This window comes from Schistocerca nitens, chromosome 8 (genome assembly GCF_023898315.1).
Source record: "Schistocerca nitens isolate TAMUIC-IGC-003100 chromosome 8, iqSchNite1.1, whole genome shotgun sequence".
NCBI lineage: Eukaryota > Metazoa > Arthropoda > Insecta > Orthoptera > Acrididae > Schistocerca > Schistocerca nitens.
This window is the reverse complement of record NC_064621.1, coordinates 330,285,062-330,303,791: the sequence shown is the minus strand read 5'-3', so window position 1 is coordinate 330,303,791 and position 18,730 is coordinate 330,285,062. Positions and strand designations below refer to the sequence as shown.

Genomic DNA, 18,730 nt, shown 5'->3' with positions numbered 1-18,730 from the left:
TATTATATCGCTCCCCACGACTGGCCCAGCCAACTTCATGCACACGACTGCTCGCTACTACTACTACTACTACTACTAATACATCTGCTACACAGTTCCTACCGCTGACAACACTGCTCTCTGGTCTGAGATTCTCTTATACCTTACATATCGCAGGCAGCGCATGAGCAATCCATGAAATTACATCTGCTCGAGTGCGCTAGTTACAAATTCCTTAATCATGGACCTCTTACACAGTATCTCTCTGCATGTACTCTGTCTTTAAAAGGGGTGTGTAACTGGCCTTGAGTGAAAACTAAAAGGCTCTTAAATTGGTTTGATGTACAGTATTTGGAAGAAATGAACGAAGTTCAAAAATTAAATACCTCAGAGCAATAATTCAAACCAACGGACTGACCAACAATGCCAGATCCCAGAAAAATGAGAAAGTTTCAGCTCTCCAAGAAAGTTCAGGTACCAGTATGACGCACTCTGTATGTTCCGTACAAACTTAATTATGTATATGCAGACAATTCCTCCACGGTGGGAATAGAGGATCTCGACGATTTTTGCCTGTTATCGACACTGATATTGGCAAAAACTTGCTCTCCGGAATTCCAAGAGTTTCGAGAACGTTTTAATTTTAAGTCTGAAGTCAGATAACAAACGATAGAATAACGTCTTTTTTTCGTGAGACATAATTACGATGTCACGATTTTCGAATTTTCTCCTTCACTTTTACAGTAAAAGTTTCATGATTCTACGTCAACGGGGAGTATCCTATAGGTTTTGATGAGTGACACTGCATGTGTCAGAATATGTAACACGTATGGCCGTGTCTTTTGATTGCATTGACTTAGAAGTGTAAGTTTTTGTATGCCCATCCTATAGAAACGAAGGTCTTGGGGACGACGGCCGTTTGCTATTGTGAGAAAATGAAACGCCTACTGCCGTCCATATGATTTTACTTATTTTATAGCTACCAGTTTCAGCGCTTCAATGCGCCATCTTCTGGCTGTAGCTGATACTGAAGGGGCTGACACGATCCCTATATATACCGCATCAGTGGCCAACGTAACTGGTGTGCAGAGAGTACTGGCACGGTGCATCGGTCCGATTCGGCTTAATTCTAATCAACTCGGCTTGCATGGTGAAGCTGCCCAGTGTGGTTGATAGCCGGCTATTCAACATTGAAATAGATATTTTCAAGACAGGTACTAGAATAATGGAACAACCTGCTCCGAAAAAAAGGAAAGATTCCCAGACGTCCATTTAAACTGGAGCTGGAAGTTCTGGACGATAAAGCTGTACAGTAATTAAGTGTGTAAGGAAATGTCTATTGAAAGACACTATAGCAAACTGCATTCAGAAAAGTATAGTGAGATAAATCATAGGGGACGTCAGAGAAGAAGATTTAAGGATGTTACAAACTCTTGCAGAAGAGAATTCTGTATCAACAAATAATGTCTCTACTAGTACTTTAGGATGATTATTTTGGTTAAAGGTTCTGGGAAATGAACTAGAGTTTGTTTGCATTCCTCTTAAATTTGTATTCGTCTTCATTTTCACTTACATTATTCCTAACACAATCTTTTTTCTCTAATTCAGGGCGAAGCAGATGAAGCATGCTGCAAAAGGACTCTTAGAGCTAGTTATAAAGTTGCTCCACGTTTAGCAAGAGCTGGGAAATTGTTTTTGGGTGTGCCATTAATATAGAATATTTTGTTGGATGTAGGAGAAGCAATTAATGCTACATTAGCTCCTGCATACAGCGGGACACAACCTTCCAGTATGACAATATCTCGGTGAATCGGCGACATTGCCCGGAATTTGCATGAACAATTGGCAGTCAAAATTGAAAACACGCTAGCGTACGTCATCGCATTTCCTGAGCCCACGGATATTAGCGACACAGCTCAATTAGCTATTTTTTTTTGCGTGGCGTGGACGGCGACATACACGTAGAGCTCCTGGATATGTTTTCGATGGAGGACACTGTTACAGGGCGGATATTATAGAAGCGGTCGAAATGGCAGCTGAAGGGACATGACTGACAAGGGAAAATTTGTTTTCCACAACCACAGACCACCAATGCGCTGTAAAGTTTTTGGATTACTGCGGAAAAAGCTTAACATGCCAAATTTACCCTCTTTTTCATTGTTTTGCACTCCAAGAGGCTCTTTGTGCAAAAGTTATCCAGCTTCAAGACGTGATTAACGAAGTGGTGCATTTCGTGAACTACACTCCTGGAAATGGAAAAAAGAACACATTGACACCGGTGTGTCAGACCCACCATACTTGCTCCGGACACTGCGAGAGGGCTGTACAAGCAATGATCACACGCACGGCACAGCGGACACACCAGGAACCGCGGTGTTGGCCGTCGAATGGCGCTAGCTGCGCAGCATTTGTGCACCGCCGCCGTCAGTGTCAGCCAGTTTGCCGTGGCATACGGAGCTCCATCGCAGTCTTTAACACTGGTAGCATGCCGCGACAGCGTGGACGTGAACCGTATGTGCAGCTGACGGACTTTGAGCGAGGGCGTATAGTGGGCATGCGGGAGGCCGGGTGGACGTACCGCCGAATTGCTCAACACGTGGGGCGTGAGGTCTCCACAGTACATCGATGTTGTCGCCAGTGGTCGGCGGAAGGTGCACGTGCCCGTCGACCTGGGACCGGACCGCAGCGACGCACGGATGCACGCCAAGACCGTAGGATCCTACGCAGTGCCGTAGGGGACCGCACCGCCACTTCCCAGCAAATTAGGGACACTGTTGCTCCTGGGGTATCGGCGAGGACCATTCGCAACCGTCTCCATGAAGCTGGGCTACGGTCCCGCACACCGTTAGGCCGTCTTCCGCTCACGCCCCAACATCGTGCAGCCCGCCTCCAGTGGTGTCGCGACAGGCGTGAATGGAGGGACGAATGGAGACGTGTCGTCTTCAGCGATGAGAGTCGCTTCTGCCTTGGTGCCAATGATGGTCGTATGCGTGTTTGGCGCCGTGCAGGTGAGCGCCACAATCAGGACTGCATACGACCGAGGTACACAGGGCCAACACCGGCATCATGGTGTGGGGAGCTATCTCCTACACTGGCTGTACACCACTGGTGATCGTCGAGGGGACACTGAATAGTGCACGGTACATCCAAACCGTTATCGAACCCATCGTTCTACCATTCCTAGACCGGCAAGGGAACTTGCTGTTCCAACAGGACAATGCACGTCCGCACGTATCCCGTGCCACCCAACGTGCTCTAGAAGGTGTAAGTCAACTACCCTGGCCAGCAAGATCTCCGGATCTGTCCCCCATTGAGCATGTTTGGGACTGGATGAAGCGTCGTCTCACGCGGTCTGCACGTCCAGCACGAACGCTGGTCCAACTGAGGCGCCAGGTGGAAATGGCATGGCAAGCCGTTCCACAGGACTACATCCAGCATCTCTACGATCGTCTCCATGGGAGAATAGCAGCCTGCAATGCTGCGAAAGGTGGATATACACTGTACTAGTGCCGACATTGTGCATGCTCTGTTGCCTGTGTCTATGTGCCTGTGGTTCTGTCAGTGTGATCATGTGATGTATCTGACCCCAGGAATGTGTCAATAAAGTTTCCCCTTCCTGGGACAATGAATTCACGGTGTTCTTATTTCAATTTCCAGGAGTGTATATTCACTACCACCGGCTCATTCATCGTCAGTTCAAAAAATTTTTGATTTTATTTGTGGACGAGTACCCAGATATCCCCTGTCATACTGAGGTTTGCTGGTTGAGCAATAGAAAAGTGATTTCCTGAATTTTCCGACTACAAGAGCCAGTGGCTCAGGACAGAGGACGTCCACAGCCACTTTTGCATGACCCTGAATGAGTAGCTGATTTAGCATTTTTAGCAGACCTTATGACTTAAGGGCGCTCCATACAAAGCTGTACTATGGCTTTGTTTGACACAATAAGTGAGGGAAGGAACATGGTTTGAAAAATACGTCGAGTTGCTACAATCCCTTGAACATCAGTTTATCACCCGATTCCATGTTATTACCGATATATCACTAACGGAAATATGAAATCGATATCGTCAAATGTACAAATGTAGCATTACATTACAAGCAGTAGTCCACAGTACTTGTTTATTAAAACATACCGTATTTTAGTACTTCAAAGAAGTACATTTGGTTTTGTTTTTGTAACAAGAAATTATTAATTCGAAGCCAATACCTGATGTAGTTGTAAAGCGCCTTTCGAAAACAACTGAAAGTGCTCCTCCCTATTTACATACACCAGAATAATCTATTTACAAACCGATGATCACCGAAATGATTTCTTTTACAATACCAAAGTTTTGCTCCAATTCTACTAAAATTCGTCGAAGCAAGGATTCCATAAGCTGCACAGAGAAGCACCGAAGATTATTTCTATGTTTGGTTCCATATTTGTACATGAAAGGTTTTTTACTCTTTTGTCTTGTACGAAAACCAGACAAGTGCAAGTTCTTCTGACTATAATTTAAAAAAAAATCTCTAAGAATTGCTGTCAGTCGATCCCTTGTTCCAGATCTTAACAGCATAATTGCAAATAAGAAAAGGAGAGAGTAGAAGAGATAATTTTCTGTTGAAACCAAATTTAAACTATCATTATTTAAATTGCTTGCCCACTGGTAATGTTGTACCACCAAATTAAACTCCCCATCGACTGCACAAAGACATTTGGCGATGACGAAGAAAACAGAGGTAAAGTGTTGGAAAAGGTCAAGACAGGCGGAGCGACAGAGACAAGCGTAAGGAAGGGGAGGGACGGCGCTATTGCGCAAAATCGAGGAGTGGGGGTTTGAAGCGTCATCAACACAGAGAAGTAATTTCATGCATTCAGCACTGCGCGATGTATAGGTGCATGTACACCCTGAAAAAACTTGGTATAGACTAATAATTTTACGTCCATACTTCAACATATGACCTTCGGCCCAGATGAAAATAAGCATTAATGGCTTGCTCTTGCCACATGTACTTGGAGTTATCAACAAACCTAAAAACATACGACTCCTAAGGGCTATAATTATTAGTTTAAAAATGAAATAAGTAATGATGTAATGTTGTTCAGTACACTGTCCTCAGTCTCCAATAAAAATTTCTCCACTTATACTCCTAACTCCCTGTATGCGCTATGTTGCTTCTTGTGATAGTTTCACCCTTTGTTGATGAAACATATTGTAAGTTATCTTTGTCTTTACTGAATGTTCACGTTTTGTTTGTGGCATGTGACGAGAACTACATCAAATACAGCTGATTTTTGCGTCACCATCCTTTTAGTGATGTTTTCCTTTTTCCTCGTTTTATGAAAACCAATTAGTGGCTATTAGTTGTAACAGGATTATGAAAAACTCGTTTTATTTTATGGCCAAAGTCTGTGTTATGTTCTGCCTATTTCAGTGTCCCTTTCTGTAAATTTTGGTGTTATTTTCTACCAATTTTAGCGATATTTATGCCGATTTTCATATTATTTCCAGGCGGCTTATTTTTGAAGAACTGTGTGTTCTTCTTTTTGTCTTAATTGCCTGTTTTTCAGTGTTATGAAAATGAAAATCTACCTATTAATTGCATTATATTCATTGAAATTACATTATTCAAAGGGAAATATTTGTTATTAAAGCAATTAAATCTAATAATCTGAAGTAAAAATAACTTTGCAACTACACACTGTTGAAAGTTCTTTTTAAAAAAAGCACTGTCATAACTTCAAAGTTCTCTTCTGAGACTTTTTACCATTCGTCCAACCCATTAGCGCCCAGCGCCCTAGTTATAGGACAGTCCCCTTCCATTGCTGAATCACGCATCAGTGAACGCCGCGTAATTTCTGTCTGCATTCATTGTTAGCTCCACACTTTCTGCTACAACTACAGTTCACTTGGAGACCACGTTTCTTAGTCTGTGTTTACATGTCTTTATCTCAACATTAGCGAATTTTTTCCTGTGCACATGATTTGCTTTCTGTTTTGCTAGAGACGGATAAGTAAATTAAAAAGCACTCCGTCTTCAGGCCACAAGTGGCCCATCGGGACCATCCGACCGCCGTGTCATCCTCAGTTGAGGATGCAGATAGGAGGGGCGTGTGATCAGCACACCGCTCTCCCGGTCGTTATGATGGTTTTCTTTGACCGGAGCCGCTACTATGCGGTCGAGTAGCTCCTCAATTGGCATCACGAGGCTGAGTGCACCGCGAAAAATGGCAACAGCGCATGGCGGCTGGATGGTCATCCGTCCAAGTGCCGGCCACGCCCGACAGCGCTTAACTTCGGTGATCTCACGGGAACCGGTGTATCCACTACGGCAAGGCCGTTGCCATGATAAGTAAATTAGATTACTTAGTATTTGAATGTTGAAAGTCTATTTATGCCAGCTGTATAAAATACCTGATTAAAACTAATAATCTGACACTAAAAAATTTGAGTTGAAAATGGTGTTCTACAAACAGGAAGCTGGGCTGTTATAATATCCACCCCCTATTTCCTTTTTTTCAGGAAGTCTAATATACATCGGCAGAAAACATTCAAATCGGCCGATGAGGCTGTAGAATACTTGTTTTCTGATGAGACAGGGGAGGAGGGGGGGGGGGTTATGGCTGCATTGGCACCCGATGTCGATGAACTAACAGATGAGGAGGATCTCGTTGATGGTGAAACAGGATGTCCTATGGTGTAAGATATTCCAGGGACAGTAGAAACCAACGTGTCGGAGGACGAAGAGGTTACAAGCTATTCTAGTGCCAAGGAAACTGAAGTTCAGTCACAACCGCAGAATCGTCCTTCTAAAAAGAAGAAGAGTGGAACAGCGGCAATGCAGTGTAAGACAAATCCTAATTACGGTTTCGGCAATATGGATCGTCTGGCACATTCTGTGAAAATATTGTGAACTCTCTGCAAGATTATACGCCACTGGATATTTTTGAGGAGTTGCTTACTTCTGAGATACTAAACAGCATTGTGGAAGAGACTGAAAAGTATGTAAAACAATGGAAAAACAAGTCACAGTATTCTGCCTCAGTAGATAAACTGAAAGTTTTTATAGGTTTCTTGATTTTATCATGAAAACCAACCAGAGAGATTATTGGTCTGAAGATGATGATCTAATGGTGCTCCTTGTAAGAAGTGGCAGTCCACCGTATAAATAACTTGAACTAAAAGCAATGCTCCATTTCGTATGTAATAACAAAGTGAATACTAAGAAAAGTGATCGAGGGTTCAAGATCAAAAATTCGACTATCGCTATGAATAAAACTTACAGAAGAGCGGAATTTTTGATAAAAATCTCTCGATCGATGAAATGATGGTCACGTACCATGGTCATCATGCACTGAAGCAATTTTTAAAAGGGAAACGCACTAGGTTTGGGTATAATTTTTGAGCTTTCTGTGGAAGTGGTGGCTGTTATAATTTTGATATGTACTGTGGGGAGGATGTCTCTGAAGATTCTCAATCCTTGGGAAATCGAGTCGTGAAAAAAAGTCCCAGAGTGTGTCGCTGACCCAAACAGTCATATCACATATTTTGATAGCATTATTAGGTAATATTATCTATTTGTAGAACTAAAACAGGTGGGGTTCCTTGCCTTGACAGAACGCGACTGCTCATTGCCCTTTCGAAGCCATAAAATTTTAGCAGAGAAAGTTATGACTCCCATTTCGACACAGCCAACCAAATCACCACGGTAAAGTGGAATGACAACACCTGTGTTTCAACGGCAACAAATTTTGATCTAATTGAACCTCTGGTTTCAGTTTCTAGACGACAAACGACAGAAAATGCAAAGAAGATCGTGAAACAGCCTTATCTTGTAAATCAGTACAACAAATATATGGGTGGCATAGTTCACGGTGATTGGCTGTTGGTGAAACATACGATCAAAACTCGTTGGAAGAAATGGTATTGGCCAAGTTTGATTAGAATTGTGGGCATGACTGTGGTAAACACATATGTACTCCACAACAATGTATCTCAGGCGGCCAAAAGCATCAAGGATATTCGAAGATACAATGCCACCTCATATCTGAAAATCGGGCAGAATGCAAGAAGATGCATTGGCAAACCAGTATCACTGCAGACCTCTAGGAAGAAAGTTCTGGATACTGTGTGGCTGGATGGGAGAGGTCATATTATTGGAAAAAGAGAAAAGCAGAGAAAATGCCAGCCCAAAACTGTTTGGGGGAAGCCTCTACAATTTGTACTAAATGTGATGTGACCTTATGTACTCCTTGTTTCCAAAATTTCGTAATTAACGAGACTTCCAACTGAGTGGTTTGACAGTAATTGTACCATCTAAGTATCTGCTAATTTCTATGAATACTTGTGTCCCAACATTTATGGCAATAATAATCAGATTCAACCTATTTAGTAAGTGTAAATCACTAAACCTGTAGACTCTAATCACTAATTTTGGCAGATAATCACAATTATCCTCGTTTACCAAGTGTATGACTGATGTGACTCCATTTACAGGCTAACTACGTATTTTCATAAATTATTTCTCATAATCTTTCAAGGATATTGAATTTAGTTTTCAATTTGAGCATTTAAATAAATCTTTTCCACTTTGAAGTTTAGTGTTTTGTTTCTAATTTATTTCCTTAAAAGTAAAGTGAAACAAATATAGTGAAATAGGAAAGATTTTCTTCATAAGACAACTCAAGTGCCCAGCGCCCATTTATAGGACAGTGATTATTTTTATTTCTGTCAGAGGGAATCAGTTTAAACTTCAGTCATACGGTATTTCCGACCTTTTGAACATTTTCTTATAAACTTTAAAGATATTCACTCTAAAATACAGTCTGGGTGCTAATGGGTTAATACTTCACTATTGTGCAAAAGCAGCCATCCGGAGTTAAATTTAAATATGGAAAACAAACTCCCTTCAGCACAATACCAAACATTTGACAATGCTCCACAGAACCTATGGGAAAGCGAATTTGCTTTTCCACTAAATTATGATAGGAATTGTATCCCTTCAGAATATCTCACATGGCCAAGACCTGCTCCTCTAGGTACACGTAATAAGACTCTTTGTCATGTCAGCACTAATGGGGTTCATTGTCATCCCATGGCTGAAACAAGAGAGTAGATCTGCACTTCCCACTTGGAATACAATACAGGGACGTCAGATTTCTCGATATTTTTGCGCAACAAATTATATAAAAAACGACGCACTTTGGGGAGATCTTTAATGCGGTGCATCAATTAAACCGCATATTTTCGTAACATGGAAGTAAAAATACGAAAATACCGAACACTCATAACGCCAGATCGGCTACTTCCGACAGGCAATCACGGCGCAAGACAAGTGACATCATGTAAATGTGTTACTGACGGTAAAACAGAACACGCACAATATTAATTGCAGACAGCCCGGGGCCTAGGTTAGGTTGAAAGGTATCAGAAGATTATTTTGTTTTACACGATTGCAAAACTGAAGTGCCGTATTCGGTGTTTCCATTTTTACACTAGCGTGCTACGAAAATACCTAGATTAATGAGAGTAATACGTTTCTTTTATTGGCTGTCTTATGTTTATGTGCATATAGACGTTCCATAACAAAAAATACATTGTATGTGCTTTATGGTTTTTTTGCATTTACAAAAATTACCACATGGATGGGTGTCGGAAAGTTTGAAACGTACTTTGATGTGCCCCAAAGGGAAAAAAAAAGGTCGAGAAACGCTGTATTGGCCGATAGCTCCGAACTTAGAAAATCATCAGGCGCTAACTGTAGCCGTGTACTTGGAAACAGTCATGTCATGTAAGTATGGTGATACGAAATGAAACTATCACCTAAGTTCATTTATGAATAAAGAATAAGCTTAGTTTTGATAACACAGTTCTGGGAAACTGGAGTTCTACAAAACTGATTGTTTACGACAGTTTTGTGTAACATACGGAAGAATACTGACTGGCTGTGTTTAGTTTGTGTCAAGTTGAGCTAGCGGTGGAGTGCGAAACAAGAAATATTGAAAAAATTCAGCAGGCGGAAGGTACCGTGCTTTAAGAAATTCCATGAACCGCTTCCCAAACAGATATTTACGCTATATCGAACAGCCTCTTCTATCTTGATCGTGAAAGGATGATGAGGCTACGATAAGGTCGAGTTCAGGCGTGTACCGTATTTAATCCATTAACGGTATGGAATTATACCTTAGCTAAGGTGTCAAACACTGTATATGGTTGCAATGAATACGTGCATATTTCGAGACCCTATAACGTTCTACCAAAGAGACTTGTAAAATTTTCACGATGTCAAGTGTACAAAATTTGCTGAACAGTGCGATTTCCAACGACTGTTGTCTAATGACGGAGCACTTTGATAGAAATGTAGATTTTCTACGCTATAGCAGCCGCATGTGGCCTTTCAGTTGACTGCTGTTCTTCGTTTGTGCTCTTTGACAGGTTAGTGTACACTATCCTGAGTGTAGACTGATCTGATGAATGACCTTTCCACAATGAGCCGAATCTTGATTAGAAGAAACGAGTACATGAGAATGTTACCTCACGGCCAAAGAAAAGATGTGATTTGAAATCATGTTTCACTTACGTTTCTATTTGCATCTACCACTATCCTTTGAATTTCACTATAAAACAACATCAGACATTGTACTTATTTTGTCACATGCAAGGATGAAACATTAAAACTGATCGCTCATATATCTATTTTTATTTATTTAGTTGTTCGTCATTTATATTCCCCCTCTAGGGAGCGGGCTGTCAGCGGCCAAGTTGGCGACATCCCAGTCATTACTTAGCAAAAGTAAGAGCAATATACATGTAAATTTTAACGTAATGTAAGCTGTGGTGATTCACCCCTTGTGATAGTACTAGGAGGGAGAACTTGATAAGACTGTTGCATTATAGAGGAAAGAAGTTGAATATGTATATGGGAGGGAACTAATCAATGGCATATACTTTTCGGGACGCGGGTAGGGTTGCAGATAAGCAGAGAAACGATAGTTTGGAGCCTTCATTTGGGCTGGAAGGAAGAGAGTGAATTATTGAAGGGTATAAAGGGTATATAAAACGTGCATGATGAGCCGAGGAAATTGAGGTAAAGTGGATAGTCTTCTAAGTTTTGGAGGGAGTGGAGGTCCATTCAACATCTGGACAGGCGAGGATGGGTAGGATGAGAATCTTGCATGTGTGGGTAATAGTCGTACGATTTAGTCCCAAAGTTTAGCTGGTTAGTAGCGTTGGTGTAAAGCAGACTTTCTTTTCTGTTGTTAATAGGTGGGAATTTCATGTTAGTTTTTGATCAAGTGTTAGTCCCACGCATTTAATGTTTCAGTTAGGTGGATTGCACGATTGTGGGTTGTAAGGTGGAGGTCTCGAGAACAGATAGCTCGTATGGGTTCTTCTATAATTATTGTTCAGATTTTAGCAGTGTTGATGGATAGGTACAACTAATTTCACTTGTTGTTGATGTTTCTGAGATGATGGTGGATGGATCGGTTTGAAAAAATGAAGGGTGGGCAGTGTCTTAAGCATATTGAAATAAGGTACACGAGAGTGGGTTGGGTTTGGAACGTCGGTAGTGCATAAGAGATAAGGAATTACGTAATACTCCCTGAAAAATAGTGAAGCATCTAGAAGGCAAGGTCGGATATATGTGTCACTTTGTATACATCTGCGGGTCTGGTAATGGGTATGTAAATGGAATTCTCTGTGAAAGGTAGAATGGCCTCCAGAGTGCAGTAATGTTGATCCTGTTTAGTGCTGTTACCAGGCCAGCTGCGTGAAGTACAGCAACAGACGTAGTGTGATCACTGTGAAAGACAAGGATATGCCCTATACACTTGTGGACAGCGTTCTCAGCTGTGGATCACCACTGGGCCGGCTAGTCGAATCATGCAATACCCAGATTTGTAGGGCATTTGGATGTGACAGTGGACCGATGTTGGACTGCATGGGAATGTGAGAGCAACCATATTCGTCGTTAAGGCTCTGTACGACCACGTCTGACCACAACGTATCGTACACCAAGCATATTGTAACCCCTTCACAGCTGCGCCTGCCGTCCAAGAGCAAGTAGTGGATTCCCTACAACACTCTGTACCATGCCACACCAATGGTCGGAGACTAGCAGCAGCCTTCAATATTTCAATACAAAAACAGCTGCGTTCGGAGAGGTGCCTTACTGTGTTCACTGAAAAATCACGTTTGTATTCTACTCCCGATAGCCATTGTCAACGAGTATGCTGGTGATCTGAAGAGAGGTACCATTCTTACAATGTTTTGGAGAGGTAAAGGAGTGTTACTCCTGGATTCATGGCGTATAGAGCCGTCAGGTATGACTTCAAGTAAAGGTTGGTAGCGATTGAGGGAACTGTGACAGCACATTGGTGCATCACGGACATGGTACCTCCTCATCTATTACCTCTGATTCGACACTTTCGTAGTGCCACTTCTCAGGAGGAGAAGTTATGGGCGGGCTAGCCCAGGACACAACGGATTTATGATACCCTTCCCAACCGAATCAGTGCTATATCCAGGCCAGAGGGGTTTAACAAGGTACTGATACACCGAAGAGCCAAAGATACTGGTACACCTGCCTAATATCGTGTAGGGTCACCGCGAGACACAGAAGTGCCGCAACACGACTTAGCACGGGCTCGACTAATGTCTGAAGTATTGCTGGAGGGTATCGTCACCATGAATCCTGCAGGGCTGTCCATAAATCCCGAACGAGGGGGTGGAGATCTCTTCTGAACAGCAAGTTGCAAGGCATCCCAGATATGCTCAATAATGTTCATGTCTGGGGAGTCTGGTGGCCAGCGGAAGTGTTTAAACTCAAAGGAGTGTTCCTGGATGCACTCTGTAGCAATTCTGGACGTATGGGTTGTGGAATTGTCCTGCTGCAATTAACCAAGTCCGTCAGAATGCACAATGGAAATGAATGGGTGCAGGTGATCAGTCAGGATGCTTAGGTGCGTGTCACCTGTCAGAGTCGTATCTAGACGAATCTGGGGTCCCACATCACTCCCAACTGCACATGTCCCACACCATTAGAGAGCCTCCACCAGCTTGAACAGTCCCCTGCTGACATACAGGGTCCACGGATTCACAAGGTTGCCTCCATACCCCTACACGTCCATCCGATCGATACAATTTGAGACGCGATTCGTCCAACCAGGCAACATGTTTCCAGTCATCAACAGTTCAATGTCGGTGTTGACGGGTCCAGGCGAGGTGTATAGCTTTGTGTCGTGCAATCATCAAGGATACATGAGTGGGCTTTCGGCATTGATATACCGTAGACTGGTCCGCACGCTGACACTTGTTAATGGCTCAGCGCTGAAATCTACAGAAATTTACGGAAGCGTTTGCATTTTTGTCGTGTTGAACGATTCTCTTCAGGCGTCGTTTGTCCCGTTCTTGCAGGATCTTTTTTCGGCAGCAGCGATGTCGGAGATTTGATGTTTTACCGGATTCCTGGTATTTACGGTACATTCGTGGAATGGTCGTATAGGAAAATCCCCACTTTATCGTTACCTCGGAGATCCTGTGTCCCATCGATTTTGCGCCGACTAAAACACCATGTTCAGACTCTTTTAAATCTTGATAACCTGCCATTGTAGCAGCAGTAACCGATCTAACTGCGCCAGACACTTGCTGTCTTATATACGCGTTGCCGATCGCAGCGCCGTATTCAGCATGTTTACATATCTCTGTATTTGAATACGGATACCTATACCAGTTTATTTGGCGCTTCAGTTAAAGTGGTCTCGTACTGCCAAGTTCTTAGTGAATTTGATTCGATTTTGTAATAACTGAAAAAACGTCACACACCTTCTCAACCCGTCAAGTTCCATTTCGTTTTCTCCTCCACTTGTTATGTGCTTCACTCTTTTTGTCAGGTAGCGTATTTGCGTAGTACTTACAATACATCTAAATTTATCTTAACTATTCTCACGAAAGTTGCAGGAAATTCACTGAGCGAGGTGTTGCAGTACAAGCACTCGTCAGAGACTCCAAGCACCGTTTCGGAGCAGTAAGCGTTACGAAATGTAGTCTATACCATAACTCTCATACAGCTGGGCCATAATACATTTGCTGTCATCGAGGGTGTAGTTACCACAATGGGCCTTCATTCCGAGGAGCGAAGCTCAAGTCTCCATCCATATTTAGGGTTTCTGTAGTTCCCCTAAACTCATTCCAGTGCCCCTCCTCTGCCTCTGCTGGAAATACTTAGAATATCCCCTGAATGAAATATACATGAATTTTTTGACAAGAACCCAATAACGGTTAAAGGCACTTGGATCAAACTTTTTGTTGTTATTTTCATGCATTACCAGCCCCAAATAATAATAGCTATCCTGACATCAGAGAAATCAACTACTTTTTACGTTTTCCTGGCATGACTGACAGATTTGACATTTTCTGCTGACCAGCCATATTAACGATTCCATTTCTATCCGTTTTCTTTACGTTTCTGTCACTTCTTTCAGTAAAAGCGTTTTCTTCTGTTTTGTTTCCTTTCGTGTTCACAGTAACATGTTACACTAATGTTAGCTTCTGTTGGCATTACATATTTTTCTTACACCTTTCCTGGTGTCAGAAAACGCACCATAATGGAGTAACTCGATGACTAGAGATACTGCTAACCGTCTAGCTATCTCTTCACACAGAACTTGTCCATTATACAGGGTGTATCATAATTAATGACGTGAACGCATAAATTTGAAAGAACACGATACTAGAAGCAAAAAAGTCTCAGTAAACATAGGGTCGAAAATGCATACCTTAAGAGCTACGAGCAATTTTTCAGCTTCGATACTGTGAAGCAAAGCTCTTCTACTGCAAGCTCTTTACTTTCCACATTTTGGGAAGTAGTAGTATGAACAAAAACGAGAAAATATGTCCAGTAAACATTTGCTCTAAAATGCATATCTTAAAAGTTATGAGCAATTGTTCATTAGAAGAGTTATGTTTCCAAACAGCGAAGATGAACACGTGCTCATAGTTCTTAAGGTATGCATTTTAGAGCACATGTTTATTGAGCATTTTTCCTTGTTTTGGTCCACATTACCGTTTCCAAAAATAAGGAAAGCAAAGAGCTTTCAGTAGAAAAGATTTGCTTTACAGTATTGAAGATGATTGGTTCAAATGGCTCTGAGCACTATGGGACTTAACTGCAGTGGTCATCAGTCCCCTAGAACTTAGAACTACTTAAACCTAACTAACCTAAGGACATCACACACATCCATGCCCGAGGCAGGATTCGAACCTGCGACCGTAGCGTATTGAAGATGAAAAATTTCTTGTAGCTCTTAGGTTATGCGTTTTCGACCCTATGTTTACTGAGACTTTTATGCTTCCTGTATCGCTTACTTTCAGCTGTATGTATTTACGCCATAATTATGATACACCCTGTACAGATGTAGAAACAACTCTTTACTGACTAGATGCTGAAACAACTCTTTACTGACTAGTATTCTGATGTATACTAGAGACAGATCCTTCGAACAGCAACGACAGAACTTGGTTGATTATGTAAACTTTCCCAGCATATTAACTGATTGTGTTCTTGTCCGGTCTGCAACCGGAACATACTTTCACATTGACACCAACCATATTTCAGCGGTCCACCTGAAACTATATTCAGATGGAAAGATGGCAGCCCGACGGATGGTTGAAATACTGCGTCAAACTGACTGTGTGATCCAGATGTAGATCCGACAAGAATATAATCAAGTAATGACAGAATTTGCATAAAAGTATACAAAAATGTAATAGCTCATGTTACGGCGTCGACTTACCTCCAGAATATGCTCCGCCATGGTCTCCCTGTCTAGACGACGACTTGTTGTCTTTATCACGCCTGAAACAAAGGAACATTAAATTATTATTTTTCGTTTTTCGCTCATGAGGAACATGGCAATACATCATGACCTTATAAGTAAATAATGTCAGAACTTGCATTTATACAGATACAAAGCTGTAAATATTTGTCTTTGTGCGTACAATAATTTCTGCAAGATCGTGCACTGCACATGGCCATTTCGAACTATTCTTCTAGCTTTATTCTACGTGGAATAAAGTACCAACGAGAAATTTCCAGCCAAAGTGATTATAACTTTCTAAAACGTGGTAAATTATTAAGGAAGAGGAGAGAAATGTGCCCTAAAGCTAATCTGAAGGAATTAATTTAAGAAGCTGTCTTGGAGAACGTAAAACAAAAATACCAAGAAAACAACGTTTCTATTCACAACGTTTACAGGAATTGTCTTGTCACCTCCGGAGACAATTTGACTCTTAACTCACAAAAAAAAGTCAAGATACGATCGTAGGATTTTTCAACCTGGCAGAAGCGTTCGACAGTGTAAAATGGTGCAAGTGTTCGAAATTTTGACAAAAATACGGGTAAGCTGTAGGGAAAAACGGGTAATATACAACTTCCACAATAACTCTGGAGGACCATGGTCGAAGTGCTCGAGTTAAAAAGGATGTAAACACAGGGATGAAGTCTTTCGCCCTAGTGTTCAACCTATACATCAAAGAAGCAATTACAGCTATAAAATAACGCTTCAAGAGTAGGATTAAAATTCAAGGTTAAAAGATGGTAATGATAAGATTCACTGATGACATTGGAATCCTCAGTAAAAGTGAAGAAGAATTACGGGATCTGTTGATTGGAATGAACAGTCTGAGTACGGAGTATAAAATGAGAGTAAATCTGAGAAAGACGGAAGTAATAAGAAGTAGTAGTATTGAGAACAGCGAGAAACTTAACACCAAAATTCCGGATCACGAAGTAGTAGTAGTAATAGTAGTAGTAGTAGCTTTATTCATCCATAGATCTCTTTTTACATGGATAAAGTACATGTCAAAATATTTACAAGTTTAGACCAATTTCAAGTAAGCTAATCCGTATACACATACATTTACAGACTTCTAGTTAGAGACAATAATTAGATTTACTACTGGTATACAACACTTTTTTTTACAAATAACTTATTAAATAATGTAATGCCACACTGTTCACTCATATCTATCAGTCACTGCACACACTATACACACATTGTTTCATAACACTTCACTCACTACATACACACACACACACACACACACACACACACACACACATAAATACTGGTGATCTCCGGGCTATTTTCTACACCGCAACTTCCCATTTGCTATCCTGAAAAACTGAGTCAGCATCCCTCTATAATGAGTGAGATGTTGAGCTCAGAAAGAGGAAGAGGTATTAGTATTGTGCTGTGCACAGCTTGGGGTTAGTTTTTCTAGAAAAGGAAAAAAGAAGGAAAAAACATAGTGCGAAAGTGTTATGTGGAATGTTGGATGTTATATAATTATTATTTATTTGAAATTTTTTTTACCAAACCCCTTTTTTTCTGACATATACAGTTTTCAAAAAACTTACGGGAATTCAGCCAAGTAACGTTTACAGTGCTCGCCGATATTTCGGCAAGAGTACACCGCGCCATTTTCAAGTTTGTGCCTTGAAAATGGAAGTGTCTACTCCCACCGAAATATCGGCGAGCGCTGTAAATGTTACCTGGCTGAATTCCCTACTCTGTTTCATCTAAGTAATCATTTAATGTATAAAATGTATTGCATAACACTTACTTTTTAGCTGCCTTTTTAAATAAGCCTATTTTTGCAATTTCTTTAATCTGAAATTCATGGCAGTAGTTTTCTTTATGGTCAATGTCACTTTATTGCTTACAGACCAACTGTAAACTTCCTTGAGAATTTCATTTGCTTTCTCTGCAAGTTCTCTTGTTTACTCACTGCCTATAATACTGCTGTCAACAAAGAAGATAATTTTTCACCACGAGTAACTTTACTGGGAAAGTCATTGATGTACATCAGGAATAGTATTGGTCCTAATAGGTTAAGTCAAGGAATTCTGCTTCGTAGACATGAAAATAACCCATGATGAACGAAGCAAGGGGGACAGAAAAAGCAAACTGGAAAAACGTCATTCCTGACCAAAAGAAATCTACTAGTATTAAACATAGGCCTTAATTGAAGGAAGAAATTTCTGAGAACGTACGTTTGGTGCATACCATTGTACGGCAGTGAAACATAGACCGCTGAAAACCGGAACAGAAGAGAATCTAAATATTTGAGATTTGGTGCTACAGAATAATGTTGAAAATTAGGCGGACTGTGAAGGTCGTCCACATGAGTAACAAATAGGATCCGCTAAATTTCGGTTACACCAGAAATCACACAAATCTAAAGGCCGCCAATTCAACTAAATACTTAGGGGGCACCGTCACGAATAATTTAAACTAAATACTTAAGGGACACAATCACGGATAATTTAAATTGGAAAGGACAGATAGATAATATTATGAGGAAAGCAAACCAAAGACTGCGATTTATTGGCAGAACTCTCGAAAATGTAAAAAGTCTACTAAAGAGACTGCTTACACTATGCTTATCCACCTTCTTCAGAAGTATTGCCGTACGGCGTGGGATCCGCATCAGTTAGAACTGACAGAGGATATCGCAAAAGTCTAAAGAAGAGTAACTCGTTTTTCACTATCGCGAAGTAGGTGATAGTGTGCCACGGATATGATACGCGAATTGCGGTGTCAATTATTAAAACAAAGATGTTTTTCGCTGCAGCAGGATCTTCTCATGAAATTTCAATCACCAACTACCTCCTCAGAGTGTGAAAATATTTTCTTAATGCCCGCCTACGTAGGGAGATATGATCATCACAATAAAATAAGAGAGCTCGCAAGGGAAGATGTGTG

At 41.2% G+C, this 18,730-nt stretch overlaps 1 protein-coding gene across 1 annotated transcript in view; it reads right to left on the bottom strand.

Moving 5' to 3' along the window:
- The window catches only part of LOC126199552 (fat-like cadherin-related tumor suppressor homolog), a 345,418-nt gene that overhangs the window by 210,402 nt on the left and 116,286 nt on the right, over positions 1–18,730 (bottom strand). The window contains exon 4 of the mRNA XM_049936473.1: positions 15,758–15,819. Within this exon, the coding sequence (XP_049792430.1) occupies positions 15,758–15,819 (62 nt within the window). The remainder of the gene's footprint in view (positions 1–15,757; positions 15,820–18,730) is intronic.